Source organism: Podarcis tiliguerta, assembly GCF_965153285.1.
Source record: "Podarcis tiliguerta genome assembly, chromosome: 7".
In the NCBI taxonomy this organism is placed as follows: domain Eukaryota; kingdom Metazoa; phylum Chordata; class Lepidosauria; order Squamata; family Lacertidae; genus Podarcis; species Podarcis tiliguerta.
The window spans coordinates 44,265,074-44,285,393 of record NC_139540.1 but is presented as its reverse complement, the minus strand read 5'-3'; the positions used below and the strand labels follow the sequence as shown (position 1 = coordinate 44,285,393).

The 20,320-nt window shown below is 40.9% G+C and overlaps 1 protein-coding gene across 3 annotated transcripts in view; it reads right to left on the bottom strand.

The window, feature by feature from the left end:
* Positions 1–20,320, bottom strand: part of TMEM241 (transmembrane protein 241) — a 38,165-nt gene that overhangs the window by 1,466 nt on the left and 16,379 nt on the right. For 2 of the 3 annotated variants that reach the window (XM_083451682.1, XM_083451684.1), the window contains 6 exons: positions 19,146–19,191; positions 17,054–17,089; positions 15,780–15,814; positions 14,465–14,534; positions 12,246–12,339; positions 3,309–3,373 (listed from right to left, as the gene is read on the bottom strand). In XM_083451682.1, the coding sequence (XP_083307808.1) occupies positions 3,309–3,373; positions 12,246–12,339; positions 14,465–14,534; positions 15,780–15,814; positions 17,054–17,089; positions 19,146–19,191 (346 nt within the window). Of the gene's footprint in view, positions 1–10; positions 813–3,308; positions 3,374–12,245; positions 12,340–14,464; positions 14,535–15,779; positions 15,815–17,053; positions 17,090–19,145; positions 19,192–20,320 lie in introns of those variants that run through there. The other variant, XM_083451683.1, reaches the window with a different exon arrangement.

The following is a 20,320-nucleotide window of genomic DNA, read 5'->3' as shown; positions in this document are numbered from 1 at the left end:
AAAGAAAGCAGAGGAGAAGCTTTATTAACAAAGAGTCACTTGGGCAATTCATAGGATACTCACTGAACAGGATGGCATTGCCAAAATAGTCGGTAATTTACATGCTGAGATATTCTTTCAGTTCCTTAAGTAATAGAATAACAACCACTGGTAATTTGTTGAGAGTATGATGGCATCCCAGTTGCTTACCCCTGGTTCCTCAAGATGACAGGAACTTGGTCCCTCACTTAGGAGCACAATGGCTGTCAGGGCACCTTTGTGGAACCACAAATTGAAGCCTTCCAGATGCCAGAAGCAATTGTATACATGCATGGCTGCACTGCATGGGGAAAAGGAACATTTCGGCAGCCAAGGTCGTTTGACATGTAGAAGGTACTCCAAGCACTGGGCCCCAGAGTTTCTTGGGCCTCCACATGTTATTTGACTATTAATGCTGCAGCCTCTGATAACGCTCTGGGTTTTCTTCCAGTCCTGTCCTCTCAAACTATCACAAAGCTCTAAGAACTATTTAGTGATTTAATGAACCGTAACACTCTTGGAAGAGGGAAGGGGGGTGGTCTTTGTTACAGTTAGGGGGCTACTTCCTTCTAGAATACCACTTGTCCTCCCAGTGCCTGATGGATGAATCTTGATTAACCTAGGAAATTCTGAATAACTGGTTTGGATCAAGGAATTGGTCTTTTTTTAAAAAAGTAATTACCCTCTCTTTCTTATGGCTCTAAGTATGATGTGGGGATAACAAAGTATACTTGCTATGCCTGCACCTATATGTTTCCATGTCAACATCAATCTCTCTACTGGGTCAAATCCTGCTGCAAGAGAGATAATAACCATACACAAAATTGCTACATCACACAGTTGTTGTCTACTACACTGTAAAGCCTGATGCAAACATCAATAACTAAAACAGCACGTGGCAATAACCATTATTTAATGTTACATATGATGTTCTTCTTAAAAAGGCTGCATCCCCTTCTAGGCAGCCTTTTGGTACCAACATTGCCAGTGGTGGGCGGGGCAGTAGCAAGAGTCATTATCAGTTCCAGAACACAGTCCAGCCAGGAAATAAACATTAGAGGAGGGTGAAGCAAGGCTGGGGAGGGTCTGAAGAGCATCCAGGGGCTTCATTTGGCCTTCAGAGCTGATGTTCTACACACATGGTCAACATAGTGGCTTGAATCCAAAGCATCTCATGATCTGATCTCTCACTGGAATGCAGTCCCAAATTCATCCCTCTGAAGATCCTCTCTCATGTCCTATCACAAACTGTTTCAGAGGGTTCCCTTACCCTTAAAGAGTAGCTCTTTGCATCAGGAAGGAAAAGGAGAGGCCTGATGCAGTTCTTTGGACCCAAGCCTTTATGCTTTTGGAGTCAGAGAAAACACACAATAATTTATAGGGCTCAATCTCTGTGCATGTCTGCTCCATGAATAGCTCTCAGATAAGGAAACTGCTTGATGATCAATGCAGAAAGTAAAAAAGAGCAATGGTACAGGCTATTTGAAATGTAGCTAGTTGGAGTTCTTTTTTATTTTATCGCACCATTCATGGTATCCCCTCTTCTTTATCCTCAACACCCTCATTTGTCACGTTAGGCAGAGAGAGAGAGAGAGAGAGATTGGCCCCAAGGTCAAATAGGAGGCTTTGGGGCTGAGCTGGCATTTGAATTCACATCTATCCAGTACAACAATCTAGGCACCACACCAAGAATAGGCAACCTTTGCTGCTCCAGTTGTTGGACTCCAATTCCTATCAGTTCCAGCCAGCATGGTCAACGGTCAGTTATTCTTTCTGGAACGAAAAGCTTGGGAAGTAACCTTCACAATGGGACTTTAATTGGATGGATCACTTTGATGTCCTATCCGTTTATACAATAGTCCGCCAGGCTGGTCTATGACACAACGGTCCATGCAGTACATTCATCAAAGGCACTTCCTCAGCTTCTCGCTTCTCCCATCACCATTCTAGCAATGACCTTTCCTACTCTGCACTAATCTTGCGAACAACACAGCTTGAACAAAGGGCTCCAGAGGTAGCAGAGTTCAGTGGAGCTGTCTCTTGTTTCTAAAGATGTCAGCTCACACTTCATTTATCTTGAGCAAGGGGGAAGTCGTGTCTCCAGCTCTTTTCTTAAGTCACTCAACAAGAAGAATCCACAAATCGCTGGCTCAGCTCCATTTCCTTTTCTACAATTCAGTGTTATGACCTTATATTTTAAGCCACAAGGCTTAGTTTATGAAACAGCAAATCTCCTTATGGAACTTTATAAATAAAACAAACTTTTGTAGTTTTTATTGGTAAGAGGGCATTTTTACACGGCAAACCATGCAAAGCTGTCTGGATTTTAATAGCATTACATCCATTTAAACTCTTAGCTTCACCACCAGGCTGTTTTTGCAAATTATGCAAGTGCCACTGCTCCTGAAAAGGCAAGCTCTTGCATAACCATTATGGTGCAAACCATTTTATAATGATATCATTATTCCTCATGAGCCCGGAATAATAAAAGATATGATAGCTCAGAAATACTGCCATTTTACTTTGTGGGGAAGGATGTTGGAGAAAGACCCAACTGCAAACTTTCCATGAACACTTACTTGAACTTCAGCAGATCTTATGCATGATACCATATCATAGCACTGCAGATATACTGGCTACCAGCCCTAGTTTGAAATTAACTGTTCACTTGCTTGCAAAACCTTAATGTCCCTAACAAGAATCACAGAATTGGTGGAGGTCCTGTAAGATATCTCACCTTGATGCACAAAATCCAGAGCTGGAGCATCATCACCAGGTGGCTGTCCAGCCTCTGCTTGAAAACCTCCACTCTAGACCAGGAGTGTGGAACCTCTTCCAGTTTCTTCACTCCATGCCTAATCTTATAAACCTCTATTCTCATCACCCTTAGCCACCTTCTTTCTATCTATAGTAATGAATGATTGAGGCCCTTGCTAATCTAATGACATTTCTGTACAATTTTTCTCCTATCCAATGAAAGGTGTTCCTGGAATTCCTTTGCTGTGCATAGTCCATGCACCTCCCCCAAAGTAGCCATTTTGATGTGTCCTATCACATTGCACATTCCTCTTCCCCATGACCTATGGCCTTTTAACTGTGAGGAAAATATTGTGTGTTACTATGGTATGTATGATTATATATTGTAAATTACTCTGCGATCTTCTCATTGTACAAAATGTTGCTTAACTGTTTTTGTTTAAAATCAGAAGAAATTAAGGAACATAATTTGGAAATCCAACAGCAAATTCAGAACAGCCATAATTCCCCCCCCCCCAAAAAAAAATACTTACCAACAGGCTGTTGGTACATTCATTGCAATCTCAAAGAAGAATAGGGATAGAGCAGCTGTTATAACCTAGAAAAGACAAGGAAGATGGTGATTTGTTACATCAACTTCCCATAAGTTCATTCGTAAGAATATTAACACTCAAAAGAGATATTTTAGGAGGGGGACAGTACAAAAAGTTAAGAAAACTTTTTTAAAACCAGGGCTCCACACTTTAACTGATTCAATTGTAGATTAATCATTTTAAGGAAATAATTGAAGGGCATTACCTTGCAGGACACAGAAGTACCACTTTCCTCATCTTCAAGCCAAATGTTCTTCTAATTTTGCTTAAATTGGCTTAGATATTTTGCCTTTTAAGTTGAAGTTGCTATCAGCATCCTTCTAACCCCAAGGACCCATTCAACTAAACTGACAGAGCTATTTGTTGGAATCATTGTCAGACGCTGCATCTTTTAAACCTGCCTGTGCCATGATGCTGATGGGTCTTGATCTTGTTTACTTGTGAATCCATTTTATGTGTTAATGTCAAATGTTGCATAAAATATTAAGATTTGCATATTCCCAACTTCCATTAAAATTAAATAAAATTGCATTTTCCTTCCAACGACGCATAGTAGCTTTTGTTTGTCTTGAGAGGGAAGGCATATTTCCTCTCGAGAAAAACAAAAGCTACCATGCGTCGCTGGAAGGAAAAGGCAATTTTAAGATTCTAAAACAAAAGTTCATTGAGCTTTTGCAGTATGCTCAAGCTATTGAACTGTAATGCACCCTACAAACCAAAAACATTGGGTGAGCTTTCCTGAGGCAGATTGGCACAGTTTTCTGAGTTATTTTCCAAAAGGGTCCAGCTACATCCTGAGTTCTTTTAATCACTTGGGTCTGTTTGCCTAGGGGCATGGCTAGCTGGAAAGCTAAATGATGGCATAATTCTGTGTCTCCAATCACCCTGGGACAAAATCGAATCAGAGTAGATCCTATTGACATCTAATCAAAAAGTTTCATACAAGCCTCAGCAAGGTGATGATCCAAGAAATACAGGGACCAAAAAGCAAATCTGCAAGTTAGTTCTTCAGGAAGAAACAGAGGGAGCTCTGCCTGACGTTTCAGAGGAGGCCTCAGACACTGACAGTCAAAAGCTTAAAGGCAACATGAAGGCCCCCAAAGGTGGGGAAATAGCTGCCACAATGGATGAGGGCAGAGACTCAGATGAGTATATTAAAAAAATAAGGCAGGCCCTATAAACAGCCCTAACTCCATTTCAGCAAAAATTGGATATGCTTTCTAACTAAATATCAATTTATTTATTTTTTTAAAAAAAGCAAACTGTGCACACAATCTTGGTCTAACCAACCAGTCTGAGATCCAACTCTTACAAATGACGACTAGTTTTAGTTATGAAGCTGGAGGAACAACCAGACAGCGATAGGAGGAAAAATGGTTGTCTTCTGGAGAATCAGGAAGTGGAGGACATAGTGCATTTCATTAATGACTGGATACTCTCCCTGAATTTAAACATACCACTGTCCCTCAATGACATCGAAAGAGCTCACCAGGTTCCAGGAGGCAGAAACGGAACTGGGGAAGCCCCAAGAGATGTGGTAATTCGCTTTGAACACTACAGGCTCAAAGACACTCTTTCCAAAGCACTGCGGAATGTTAGAAACCTAAAATACAGGCAAAGTCACCATTGAAATATTCCAGGATATCAGCCCAGCTAAACTGGGGTGGCGGAGGGACTCTCTGGCCTTATACACCAGCCCTAAAAGAAGTGGGCATAGCATATTGCCAGGGCTTCCCTTTTAAGTTGATAGTCCAGCACAAAGAACCCCAAGCAGCTGGTGCTTTTCCCCAGGTCAAGCACACAACAGCACCCTCTCAGGATGGACAACCAAAAAAAGGCAGAAAGAAATAAGGTATCTCCAAATAGAAGAAATTCTTTTATTTCTTTATGCCTCACTCCTCAATCCCTAACCTCCTTACTTGGCTGCTGTGGTTGTTGGTGGATAATTCCCTCCCTACACCATTCCTTAGGAACTACATTTCTCTTTCCCCCCCCTTTTAATTTTTTATTTATGATTTCTGCATAAATAATTTTTTTTAGGGCTCAACCATTCTGTTGTTTAATGGGGATAGTAAGCTTCCTGCACCCACATTAATTCTCTGTTGTCCATATGATGTTCTGCTCTAAATGACTGCCTTCCTACATTTCCCCCTCTCTCAGTCCAGATTTTATCATACCCTCTTCTCAGTGTATCCCTGAAAATCCAGACTGAGGAAGAGGAAAACATCATACGGACAACAGAGAATTAATGGAGGTACAGGAAGTTTGCCATCCACACTAAACAGCAGTATCAATAAGATCTCAGGGTCTCTGAAACCTGGGTTGCTGCCACAGTAGTGGCCTACATGCCAAGGAAAGAAGGTGATGCTGCCACCAACTGACCACATCCACCCTAGTTTAGTTTGATACATGTTTCCTTTGGGCCTTCCCTCACATGAAGCTGTAAACATGAACTCTGGCAGATCTAAGAAAAGGAAAGAGCCATGTGTCAAACAAGCAAAACATGAACTGGTCTCAATAGGCGCTGGACATCAGAGCCCTAAGCAGCACTGATAAGAAGCAACTCGAGTAAATAAAGTAACCTTAATGTATTTTCATTGCAATTAACTTCTGACCCAGCCTGAAAAAGTCACATGGTGCAGAGCAGCATCGACACTCACAGACACACAGCCAAGGAAAATATATTCCCTCTTCGAGCGTCCCCTCATCATCTCTAAATTCTCAACATTAAGGATTAAATTGCAATATCCGCCTTCCCCTCTAATTCCTGAGCATCTTGATGTTTTGCTGGCCTTCAAGGATATAGAAAAGAGCATTAACGTGTTTGGAGAGTCCTTATTTTTTAAATACAGTAGTACCTCGGGTTAAGTACTTAATTCGTTCCGGAGGTCCGTTCTTAACCTGAAACTGTTCTTAACCTGAAGCACCACTTTAGCTAATGGGGCCTCCTGCTGCTGCCGCGCCACCAGAGCACAATTTCGGTTCTCATCCTGAAGCAAAGTTCTTAACCTGAAGCACTATTTCTGTGTTAGCGGAGTCTGTAACCTGAAGCGTATGTAACCTGAGGTACCACTGTAATAGGAATTAAAATGATAGGCTAGGGAACATGAAGGGATGATGTTGCAAGAGCAGCTTTCGTCACCCAAACCATTTCTTTACCAGTGGTGATTAATATTTTGAGCTTTTTTATAAAAAAAACACCAAAACCAACAAAATTGCTGAGGCTTATAAAACTGTAGTAAAGCAGGCGCAATCTCTTGAACTAATTCAGGAAGCTGCACAATAGCTATCGTGTCTGCACAGGTGAGCTAATTCCTCTAGTCCAGCGATGGGAAAGATGTGGGCTGCCAGATGCTTAAGTTCCCATCATTTGTGACCACTGGCATGCTCGCTGCGGCTGACTGGAGTTGGACCCCAACATTTTCTGAGGGCCACAGGTTCCCCTGTCACGCTGTGGTCTATTCACAACCACATCTCCAAAGCGTCCTTCTCAATCAGACCCTAAACCCATCAAGTCCATCATCTGTGGTTTCCCATCATTTCTACCCAGAATCCTGTGAAAACAGATGGTATTCAGTGGTAGATATGACCTCTGAACATGAAGGCTACATTTAGGCATCATGCTCAACAGCCTGAGGGACTTATATAGCCTTCCAGGCATGCTCACTATTCTAAGCCGACAGTTTTAAAGCATGGGGGCGGGGGGGGGGAGGAAATCAGCTCTTGACTAAATATTAACAAATTACTGAAATGCCGGCATGTTCTTCACAATTGTCAGCAGTTGTGAAATGGGAAATTGTTATCATACTTCAGTCAAGTTGTAATCGTTTGGGAGGGAGGTGGGCTTGGAAACAGCACAAGAAATCTTAAAAAAGCATTATGTATGTCATTCATCAATAAAAATAGCTTGTCCTCACAAATATGTCCATACATTTGGGAATATTTATCTATGGTAATTTTCCATTTATAATTTAATTTTCTAGTTCATGACTCCGTTGGGACAACATAGAAAACAAAACAATTCCTAGGCCAGATAGCAAACTGCTTTGCTGACGCTGTTTCAGATTACGCCCCAACAATAATACAGTTAAAGTCTTGATTCTGCCACTTTTTGGCGTGTTTTTGCTGCTTCTCAGATGATGCAATGGAAAGAAAATCGACAAGTTATTTTTATTATAGCAGAAAGGGACAAGGAATGACAGCAAAAACTGGGGTTGTTCAACATTTTAGACCTCTATGAAGAGATAAAATGTTGTAAAGTTTTTCTGTAGGTTTTTACAGAAATTGCACATTGATGATTTAAAAAGCATTTTATGAAATCATGCTGGAGAAGATAGTTTGGAAAGCCAGGAGTCAATGTGTATGGCAGTTTTCCCCAACCTGGTGCCCCCCAGATGTTTTGGACTATAAAATGATGTATTCTGTACTAGTTTTGTGAATCTAATTTATTGATGATTTGTATACAGTGGTACCTCGGGTTAAGTACTTAATTCGTTCTAGAGGTCCGTACTTAACCTGAAACTGTTCTTAACCTGAAGCACCACTTTAGCTAATGGGGCCTCCTGCTGCTGCTGCGCCGCCGGAGCACGATTTCTGTTCTCATCCTGAAGCAAAGTTCTTAACCTGAAGTACTATTTCTGGGTTAGCAAAGTCTGTAACCTGAAGCGTATGTAATCTGAAGCGTACGTAACCCGAGGGACCACTGTACTCTTCACCACCGTGATATATATATTTTCAATGTTGGCATAATCAGAAGTATAGAAACCTTTGCAAATAAAAATCCTTGACTGTTGGTCATGCTCACTGGCATCTGTGGAGCACCATATTGGGAAAGTCTGGCATAAATATGGAAGAATGATCACTTGCATGATGTTGGCTTTCCTCTTCCTCTCAACAGGACAGTCCATTCTCAAATGCTAGTGATGGCATGTGTCAAATGGGCTGGTCTCTCTAACTGAATAACAATGCTCTTGTGAGCAAAGAAGCTCCCTTTGTGTATCACAGTTGTTTGCCCATAAGAATTCTTCAGAATAAGGGAAAACATGCATTTGAAACTCCACGGGGGGGGGGGGGGATCCAGTGAGTGGGAGCTGGAGCAAGGAAATGGTGGGAGGGAAAGGGTCATGTGCTCCCTCCCTCTGCTCCTTCACCAGAAGTGACTTCATTTTCTAAAATAGACAATGCGCTAGCTACTGCTATAATAATTTGTGCATAATGTATATTTTGAGCTTTGCAGTATCTTTGATAGCTGTATCAAAGTGTTTTAGACACTGGTGGTGGTTACACCAAGCACCTAGGTGGACACAGCCAAGAGAAATTAACCCTATATGTTTCATTTATCTTGGTAATACCTGCCAAGGTAACTATCAGCAGATATTTCTCTCCAACCACCTTGCATTTACCAGAAGAAAAGATGGCACCAAAAAGGTCTCTGACCTGCCTTCCCTTGTCTTATCTTTATCCATATTTCCACATGCTCCTACCTACTCCACCATTTTAAAAACCCTCCACCTGGAATGGCATTTAGTGATGCAGGGTGGAAGGACAAGATTTCTGTGTAAGATTTGAGAGCCATAAAGAAAAAAAACAAAATACAACAGATCTTGAAAGGAATATTAGACTATTGTGTTATATAAGAATGGAAATCGTACTCTCTTTGAAGGATGCTTGATATAAATGGTGTAATTTTAAAATCTTCTGTATAAGCATATTTTGCAATGCTCTGTTCACTGAACATCTGGAATCTGTACTTGCAAATTAGCAATGGAAATTATTCCCAGACAAAGACTTGTTATTCTTTCCCTTCCATTTAAAATTATGTTTATGAATCATAGTTCAGCTTAGAATTCCCCAAATATAAATCACTTAAGAAAGAGACTAAATAAAAACATTGGAATGCCAAGGTGGGGATGGAAAGAAATATGGATAATTCTCATTGATAAATTTAGCCTTGATAGATCCTGGAAGTCAGTTTTCCTCTTGTGGTGGGAAGCATGAGTCGGTAGAGGTGGCGTTGCATAACCAAAAGTGATATGGGTCTATGACGTGTTTATTTAACTTGATGTGGTTGTGGTTGACTGGGCACTGATCACCAATAAGCATCTTTCTTATTTTGTGCCACTCAGGTTGGATCTTTCACACAGTTTTATGTGATAGTCTCAGACATGGGAGATCAGCTGGATAGCTCAGCTGGTTAAAGTGTGGTGCTGATAATGCCAAGGTTGCAGGTTCGATTCCCATAAGGGACAGCTGCATAGTCCTGTATTACAGGTGGTTGAACTAGATGAGCCTCAGGATCCCTTCCAACTCTATGATTCTATTCTATTCTAAAAGGAAGGAAGAAGTAATGATGGATGATGGGAAGGGAAAAGATGGTTGCTTTCCAGTTGCTATTTATTTATTACATTTTGATCCTGCCCTTTTGCCATGATGGGGCTCAGTGTGGTGTGTATCTAGGATTCCCAGTTGATCTTCCAACTAGGTACTGACCAATCTCAAACCTGATAGGCTCAAGAATGCTGCACCATATGCCTTCAGACTATGCCCTGGGACCATGGAATGGCTGCAAGTGTTGAGACCTGGGAAATGTAATCAACTGGTTTGCAAAGACTGTTGCCTTAAGTATAACTGTATATCCGGGCAAGGAGGAAGTATTGATGCCAGACTGAAATATATTCTATCCTAGTTCTGTAACTCAGCAATAATAATGTTACTGCATTAACTCACAATATTACCATGTAAATAGTATTTCTTCATTCTCTTCCTTGGGCACTTCTTGTCTACATTTAAATTGTGGTCTGCATAGGCAACTTTCTCCTACTTTTATTAATTCATTCATTGAATCACCCTAAGGTCGCAGGGTGAGTTACACATCCAGTAACAAGCAATAAATGCAACACAGTAATTAAAAGTAAAATGTAAATCACTAAAACCTCTAAAACCAGCACCCAACCATCTCACTCACAGTATTTCTCATATCTGAAAGACAATATAAATTAAATGTGCCACTAATGCTCAAAGGCCTAGTAAAATAAGAATGTTTTCCGTTGTTGCCAGAACCTGCTTAAGGGAAGCTCATTCCAGAGCCAGGGTGCTGCTCTGCAAACATTCATTGCTAACTAGTCGTGTTGTTTAATTATTTGTCTAAGAGTACATAGCCACACTATGTAGTTCTGCCTTCCTGCATATTCTGTTTAGATGCCTGAGTGCAGTTAATCCACTGAGAGCTGTAAAAAAATGCTGCATTACAATTTTAGACATTGTTTTTGATAGTTTAAATAGTATGAGCAAGATGAAATCTAAAATAGTTATTAATCAAATGTATACACTGCTTATCATCACAATGTGACCATAATGTGGTATCAGCTTGTTAAGGGATTTCTACTGATGTTGTATTTTTAAAGAGCCAGGGACACTTAATTCCACTTCCTCGATAAATTTAATAATTATGTTAGATACCAAGGTGTTGTTATGGAGACAGTTTTGAAGACTTTGAAGCACTTTCAGTGCAATAATTAGTGCTGGATGCTACACGACTATTATCAAGCTATCTCCAAGGAAACCAACCAAAAGCTGATTTAAAGCTGCAACAAGACACCTGCCCCAATCTTTTCCCTTACATCCTGTTCAGATATTGAAATTGCACACAGGTTGAACTGTCAAATTCTGATTAATTCTATATATGCATTCTGGCAGATACACAAGACATACTTAGGACCCAAAATTGAAACTGAATTAAGACAACAGAATGAGTGTTCGCACACATGTTTTTTTGAACAGGAAACCAAAGGAGGAGGAATTTGCCCCTCTCGCAGTTCATGTGCAGGTTCTCTGATGTGAAACATGCAATGCTCACAGAGGATACTGTGAGGATTTGAAAAACCCAAACATATCACTGATACAATACTAAGGATTTTTTTTTAAAGGATCTTTAAGATCACCATGAAAATCATTATTGGATCGGTTGTCTTATTTAAGCCAATGGTCACGTTGCCACTAATTTTATCCATGATACAATCTGGAGCCTAATCTCTGAATAACAGTGTAACCAGAAATGAGGTTGTCACCATGGAAACCGTTACTGATGAACCAAAATGGTGTGTCTAGAAACTGATACAGTTCCATACTGTAACACTGGATGAATATATGTCATTTTATTGTGGGATTCAACCCTTGACTTTTTCACCTCTTCAGATTCAATAATCTGCAGGTGCATTCACAAAATCAAATTATTATCACACAAGAATAATACTGCAGCCCAGTTTGACCCGATAATCACAAATGCCATTTAGAATTACCACCCCACACATTAATTTGCTTTGGAGGAGAGGATGAATGCCATCCTTTTGCCACTCTAATGATCCATTCATCTAATAAAGGTGGATATAAAGTATAGTTGGAGGAAAAAACTATTTACAGTAGGTTATAATGAGAATAGGGACGCGGGTGGCGCTGTGGGTTAAACCACAGAGCCTAGGACTGGCCGATCAGAAGGTTGGCGGTTCAAATCCCCACGACGGGGTGAGCTCCCGTTGCTTGGTCCCTGCTCCTGCCAACCTAGCAGTTCGAAAGCACGTCAAAGTGCAAGTAGATAAATAGGTACCACTCCAGCGGGAAGGTAAACGGCATTTCCGTGCGCTGCTCTGGTTTGCCAGAAGCGGCTTAGTCATGCTGGCCACATGACCCGGAAGCTGTATGCCGGCTCCCTCGGCCAATAAAGCGAGATGAGCGCCGCAACCCCAGAGTCGTCCGCGACTTGACCTAATGGTCAGGGGTCCCTTTACCTTTACTATAACAAGAATGGGCTGGAGGTATATAAAAGAGTGACAGATGCTCATTCTTAAATACCTAACCAAAACAGAGCTGCACACATCTTACCTTTGCTAAGAAACTCCAGGCTGCATACTGTCCTGAGGATGTGTTGCTTTTCAGCTTCATTGTATATAAGGTCAGAAGGAATCCCAGAAGACCACTGCAGAAGGTGGTAGTAGACAGCACCATTAATGGAGAGAATTCTCATTTTCAACTAAGGATCCCTCCAGGCCGGAGGGTGTGTTCTGCAAGATGTCACTGACACAATAATAGTGCAATAGTGGTAGATTTATACAGTACTAGACCATCCCCACAAATCATTCCACTTTATGAGATGTTCTGCAATGCTTCTAGAATATTACTGCACTATTGTTGTCTGTAGGGGCACTTGCACTATAGCACAACAAACTGGGGGGGGGGGACCCTGGGGAAGAACACTTTTGTTTTACTAGTGCAGGCTTCCTCAAACTCAGCCCTCCAGATGTTTTTGGCCTACAACTCCCATGATCCCTAGCTAGCAGGACCAGTGGTCAGGGATGATGGGAACTGTAGTCTCAAAACATCTGGAGGGCCAAGTTTGAGGAAGCCTGTACTAGTTCAAGGTACCTACACTAGAGAATGAAGCTTCCCCATACCCCATAGCCCCCTACAAGCATTGAAAATGTGTTCCAGAAGGTTGGGGGACCCTCCAAATAAGATTTGGGGGATGCGCAGAAGGGAGGAAACAGCAATGCCACTGCCCCACTGGAATTCCACTGGTGCTGCTTTGGATGAAAACAACCCCTGGAATACTTGTGGAATAAAAAGCAATAGGATTTCAGCAGGAAACTATGGAGCATGCACTGGCTGAAAACAAAGCAGAAAGCCCAGTCTGAAATGTCTGCAGCCACCAACAGTATTAAAAGTGGGATCAAATATAACCACCACGATAACCATCATGAGCACAAATAACCAGGAACGCACTATAGAAATGACATCTGGAGAAGCCCTTACATCCTTCAAAAGTAACAGCATTACAGAGATGAACACTGCAAACTGCAGTGTTTATTGGACAGGGCAGAAGGCAGTGGCTTGGCTCCTCAGTTTGTTTTCTCTGAACAGGAAGCTTTAGATCTAGCACAGAATCTCACTGGAGAAGGGACAAGGAGATAATTTTCACCAGTTCCCCCTTCCTCATGCAGCTGCTGCAACACTGTTCTACAGTGCCCACCATCCTTCTGGAAATACTTTTAGGTGACAGGATCCCAGGAACAGAAATCTGATCCTAGGATGTTCCCACCAGCAGCATCCAAGCTCAGGATCCAAGCCAGTGTTCTGTAATGACTGCAGCATTCTGTCTGGTTATAGGAAACCCAGATTCAAATATCTACTCAGCCGTCAAGCTTGAAGCCAAGCTGAGCTTATTGGTGAAAGGGCAGGATACAAATATTCTATTATATCATTTAATTCATTATATTCATGTATTTTATTGTTATTTCAGCAGCTAAACTCATGGAAATGTTGCTGTAAAATTTATCGCCATGTCCAATAGAGCAAAGCTTTTGGGGTTTTTTTTCAAATCAAGCAATGGCACTTAATCACTAAGCAGATATTCCCAGGATTGTAAATCGCCTTACAGTACAATCCTGGGCATGACTAATTAGTGTGCAGAAAGACTGGCCTAACTAGGGGTTTTGGACACACTTGAACCTAAAAATAACTAGGCAGCTACTCAGCAGTATGAGAGGCCGATCTCACCAATCAATCAATCAATCAATCAATGGAACTTTGGGCAACATGTACTACTACATGCTTAGGAGATGAACAACAAAGAATTCAATTCTTCCTGGGTAGCAAGCAGTTTCCACTTGAATTAATGGGATTTTTGTTAAACTTTCCCCTTTTAACCAACTTCCAAAGCCCTCCAAATAACAAGATGTACAGGAAAATAAATCCACATGCTAATAATGGAGTATTATGGTCTAATTCTTTGTAATCACTGAAAACAATGTGATTTATGAAGACTAATCCAATGTTGAGCCTTCAAGAGACGCCTTCAGTGAATACTTTGCCATAGGATGCCAAGCAATTTTGACATCCCAAAAGTGCTGTGGAAAAATATCGCACAACATGTGCTTTGAGAAGCCCAGCTCACGGAGGGGGTGGGAAGATGTGGAGAAGAATGAGAGAGCTGAGTTCTTGATCCTTCTCAGCTTTTCGGTGGTTTGTGCCAGAAAAAATATTGTCCTTTTCAGGTTTTACATTCCACTAACTTTGACAAACTCATTCTGGTAAAGGAATATTACCTGGCAAAGCAACTGCTGTGAAACCTGTAGAAGTAAAGGAATGGAAATTCCAAGGCACTAAAGAGATCACCTGTGGAATAAAATAATTGATTCAATGGGGAAACTAGCAAAAAAACACTCAGTTAAATCTCTATACAGAAACGCCATTTAACAGGTATCCTTTGGTTTAAACATGTTTTTATAGCTTCTGGACTCCTTAATTTGCCATTACTCTTATAAGGCCCCTTTCTCACCATTTGGAGCTGCACCTGATTCTTATTAGCAGTTCAAAGAGAGGTTGCAGGAAAAGGAAGTGGTGTGTTTTTAGTGAACACATTTCCACTTGCAAAAAGATCCATGTTGGATACTGCATTTTCCAATGGAAAAGCATAAGCTCTGTTCACTGTGTTCACTGTTCGTGGTCATGAGGAATTAATTTGTTTCCACTACTGGCTTAGAAGAATATGAGAGAACATAGCTGGAAACTGGCCTTGGAAGGACTGATCCAATATTGCTGTAAACCTGGAACGCTCCATGTGGTGGCTGAACATGCAAATTTATAAATGAGAGTTAATTGCAAAGGCACCCCAACTCTCCAGGCCCCCCCCCCAATATTTCAATCTATAAATCCGCATGGTGCTCTGAACTTTCTGCTGTTTAGAGAAGGTGCAGCACACAACTAACATTCTAAATAGACAGCACCAGAACTTCAGTTTCAGCATTACAGTTTGGACCAGGTTATATCCCATTAAAAACCAGTAACAGAAATAAATGTTTGTGCTTCCGTTGTACAAAATAAAATATCAGGTAGTATGACCAAGTTTCTAAGATTGATTCCAGCTTCTAAAACTCCCAGTTAAATCACACCTCAATCTACTGGTATGCGCTACACCAGGCATAGGCAAACTCGGCCCTCCAGAAGTTTTGGGACTACAAGTCCCATCATTCCTAGCTAACAGGACCAGTGGTCAGGGATGATGGGAGTTGTAGTCTCAAAACATCTGGAGGGCCGAGTTTGACTATGCCTGATCTACATGCAATTGTTATGATAGGCAAACAGAACTCCCTTTCTAGAAAAGATTTCCCAATAATTTCAGTGCAAGGAGACACTCCCCACTGATGTAGTTTTGTATGTACAGATCAGCTAACTCCATAAAAAGGAACAGATACCTACCTAAATGCAAGTGACCCACCTGTGCACCTGAGCGCACACAGACCTACAGATCGGGGGGGGGGGGGTGTATCTAACAGATTATATTCCTAAACAGCATATGTAAGAAAATGAAACCATACCCATATAATTAAAAAACCCAGTTATAATTTTCAGTTCTTTTACCTGCTGGGTGGGATGCAAAAGCCAACATCACCACACTGAAAATAAAAGAGAGTACAGTATTAATTCCCCAGACTGAACAACGATGTCACAGATTATGCCATCTACCAAATTTGTAATTTAAATAATGTAGACGCTTCTGCAATTTGAGCTAAAGGGCAATAGAAAGTGTGTAGATGTGAGGTTTTGTCCTCTGCCATCACACATCAGACAGTATCCCTTTAGGAAACAATACAATAACCAGAAATGTTTTCTGGATATCTCTATAGGATTATTTTTGTGTCTATATAGGAATGTGTGATAAGGTCGATGCAAGGTTCTTAAACACTGTTGCAAGAGATTTATGCTTTTCCCCTCTAGCAAAATTCCATTTAGATTCCTCAGAATGCAGTGATTGCTCTGAGGCATGAAATTATACCTTACACTGCTCAGAGTGTGTCACACTTCTATAATGAACTATTAATGCATGCAAAACCAGCTTTGGAGCCCCATAACCTCACGATCCTGCTAATAAAAAATTTCAGTTGCCTTTCACTGCTATGAATGATTAAAGTGAATATGATTGACCCCATTAATGCCCCCCCAGCTTGGGTGTCTATGGAGTTTGGAGCAGATTGAGTACTATACTTTTTTTAAAAAAACAAAAAAAACCCCTCAATTTCTGCCACAATAAAAGCTGTGCTCTGCAATAAATTATGCAAATCATTTTTTCATACTTAATTGTGGTTATGCTACTAAAAGAAAGTGGCAGTCATGACTCTGGAAACCTGATATCAGCTACTCTTTTTCCTGAGATTTCAAGAGAAATTTGCCTCCTCACTTTCAAGCCCTCTCTGCCTCCATAAGGTGACACATCCCTTCCATTCCCCTCCTATTATTATTATTATTATTATTATTATTATTAATATATTTATTAAATTTGTATACCACCTTATACCTGTAGATCTCAGGGCAATTCACAACATAAAATTACAATATAAAAAACACTGAGTTAAGGGAGCTGGGGTGCAGGTGGAGGGGTGTGCTTGTGAAGAATGGCAGGGGAGGGAAGATAAAGTCTGGAAGCACCTTGGAATTTAAGATGCCTCTCTTTAAACAGTGGGGGTGCATGCACTGCTTGCCTACACTTATGTTCTACTTGTAGAATTGTAAATAAAGCAAATATTATGGAAACCAAAATGGCACAAGTCTTCACTACTCTCTCTTCCAAAGGAAATCAAACCCAGATAGGATTGCCCCGAAGCAAAAAACAAACAAAGAAAGAATGCAATTTTTACCTGAATGCATAGTTTATATATTGTTGCTGAGAATCACTAAAAGAAGAAAATAATTTTATCTGTTATTTGGGGGGTGAGGTCTAAACGCAGTGATTCCCACCAAATATTACACCTAAGAATCTCTAAAAAACCAATTATATGATGTTAATGTTATATTATTACTCATGACATGTTTTCTTTATATTGATTTGGGCAAAACTACCCATGTTTCAGATTTCCGCTTGCCTGACTATTGTTGGCAAACCCAAGACTTTAGCACAGGAGTTCAGTCACAGCTCAGTAGCACACAAACAACCTCTCTGCACTCCTGGTTGAGGGCCAGAGAAGAAGTGCCCTGGGGAAGGTGGAGAGCTATATTTATCCAGGGGACACAACCCCACTCAACGTGAGCCGCCAGTCATAGAGAGTGCACAGGCCAGACTGACCCTTGCAGGCCATGAGAACAGGTAAGAACCAGCCTGGGCTCAACTTCCCAGAATTTCTGCCCTGCAGCTGAAAAGAAATTGCCGGGACAGTGTTTTGACTCCTGAAAACGGCATTGCCAAGTTTCCAGGTATAACACTCCTGTCCAAAACATAAATGAAAGGCGACCTTATTTTCCGCATGTTCGGAAGTTAGCAGGGTAGCTGGTCTACAGTAGGAGAGGGGAACCTGTGCCTCAAATGTTACTGGACTCCAAAAGCCTCAGCCAGCAAGGCCAGTGGGTCAATGGGAGCTGGAATCAGGCAACATCTAAAGGGTTCTGGTCTATAGAGGAGTGGGGAATATATACTGTGAGTAAGACTCCCCCCGCCCCTCCTAGCACTAACACACACACACACACACACACACAAAAACACACACACACACACAGTCTACAGATCTGCTCTGGGGGATTAGGAGAACTAACTAGCTAACATTATTTTAAATTTACTCCCAACCATTTCATGGCTGCCTGGCTCTTTGATAAGCACGAAGTCACAGAGTTTTGAACTGCAGCTAACATTATAGGAGTCAAAAGCAAACGGCAGGACCATAACACCCTCTCGACAGAAACGCTCTCAGAGAACTACATTACTAGGCCGTGTGACCCAGTTGCAAAGCCATTATGTCCTTGACAGAATTTATATGCTTCTAAATTAGGAGAAAAGAGGGAAGATGAGCATTAAAGCTGCGGTGAAGAAGTTGCTCTTAAATGGTTGGTTGATCGTATGTAAACCTCGCATTCTTGCCAAGACCCACTCTCAAAGCAGCACACAAGCAAAATCCACCACACTGTAAGTAACTCTTGTATGTGTGAGATACAGAGGGGAGTGATGTTTACAGCTCACTATTCCAGACTCATGACCATATACAGAATGAACTTTTCCACGATATTCTAATTCTCCGAGTTTCACCTGTATTTCAGGTAGCTCTTGCCATAGTCTACTTGGTGAATTTATTCATTTGGGGTGCTTTAAACTAAGGGGGGGGACCTAAAGTGGGTGTTTTTTTAAGTGTCTCTCCCCCCCTTCTTTCTAATCACACTTTCATCCAGGGATGTCGAAAAACTTACAAAAAAACCATTCAGTCAAAAATCTAACAATAACATGCATCAAAATCACCCCCCTATTAGTTATACATAACAGTATATACTTTTGTCCCTGCTCATTTATCCTAATTTTTTTTCCTCCCTCCCTCCCCTTTATCCCCTCCCCCCCAAAACTTGTTCTCTCTTCAAATCTTTAACCATGTGCACAGATTATTCATTCTAATTTGGATGCTTGGGATGCTATCCAATTCTTTTGAAGTGTCTCCATCAGGATTCTACTGACCACAGAGATATGGAGACATCAGTTTATGACTGACTATACAGCTGTGCCTCAGTCCCTTTGTCCTTACAGTCATAACAACAATCTGTAATTAAAATAATAATTATTATTTATTATTTATACCCCACCCATCTGACTGGGTTGCCCCAGCCACTCTGGGCAGCTTCCAGCATATATATAAACAAAGTAAAACATCAAACCTTAAAACCATTACACCTGTTTCTCCTGATCTTTTTTTATTATTCTGTAATAGTGGTTCTTCTCTTTTACATAACCCTCTTTAAAAACAAGGGGGAAATCACCTTAGAGAATTAGGTCTCCATGAATTGTAATATACTTTGTAAGCCCCTGTGAATAAAAGGACACAAAACACGTAAAAGTCATCATCCTGGCAAGTAAGGGCTTGTCCACACTTGAGCATTATTTAGCTGTTTTTCTATCCCCACCACCATTCAGATTAGAAGTAGTCTACACCTACAAGTATTTGAATCTTTATATGAGAAGCAACTTCACTATTTCCCATTCATACCAGGAGAGATTCCCTTTTATGCTTCCCCCCTCCTTCTGATTTCTTGATTCTGTAATGCTGATTAAGCACCAACATGGCATGTATGCAGATACTGATGCATGCAGCCTGTTTTTAAAATAATTCCCCCCACCCAGGAAGTACACCAAAAGCACATGGTCAGGAAACTGTAAATTTGCTTGTGCAGTTTTTTGGTTTTCTGCAAATCAGAGAGGAGAGAGAGAGACTGTTCTGCCATCAGAAATAGTTACAAGCAGGGCTGAAAAAGAACTGAAAGCAATTGATGTGATTCTCAGCACACATTTTTCAGAAGGCTGGGCAAAATTTCGGGTATTGAAACGTTTGATGCGGTTTGCTTGTGCAGTTTTCTGGATTTGTGCAAATCTGAAGGATCAAGGGAGAGGGAAATATTCAGGTGCACACCAGAAATAGTTATGAACACTGCTGGAAAAGAAATCAAATCACAGATGAGGTAGTGGGCATGGAAAGGGGAGTAGCAGAAAGTGACAATTGATCCACCCACCACAAAACACCCCCCAAAATTATCTGGAGTCTGATTTCCCTCAACACTGGATTATCTCCATATAGGATAAAGCTGAATCTATAGGAGGAAAGCATTGAGAATGGTGTTGTTTGAGGGTAACGGCATATGGACTATAGAAATGCAAACACTTTGGAGCGGACAAGCCCCAAGTCATAATGTGGACAGCTAGGGACCAATTTGAATTTGGTATCAATGTCATTTTGTTTTTGTTAAAATCTATTTGCAGTTAGAAAAATCTAAACTTTTATGCAGCATTTAAGCTACTTTGGCTAATGCCCAGTTTTGTAGTTATGCATTTATTTCCAACCAGTATAGATCAAAATCTCATTTCCTTTATTTGTTCTCACTCTTCAGTGCTCTGTTCTCTCCAAATCATTTCAGAGCTTTGATCTGCCTATATTTGTTTT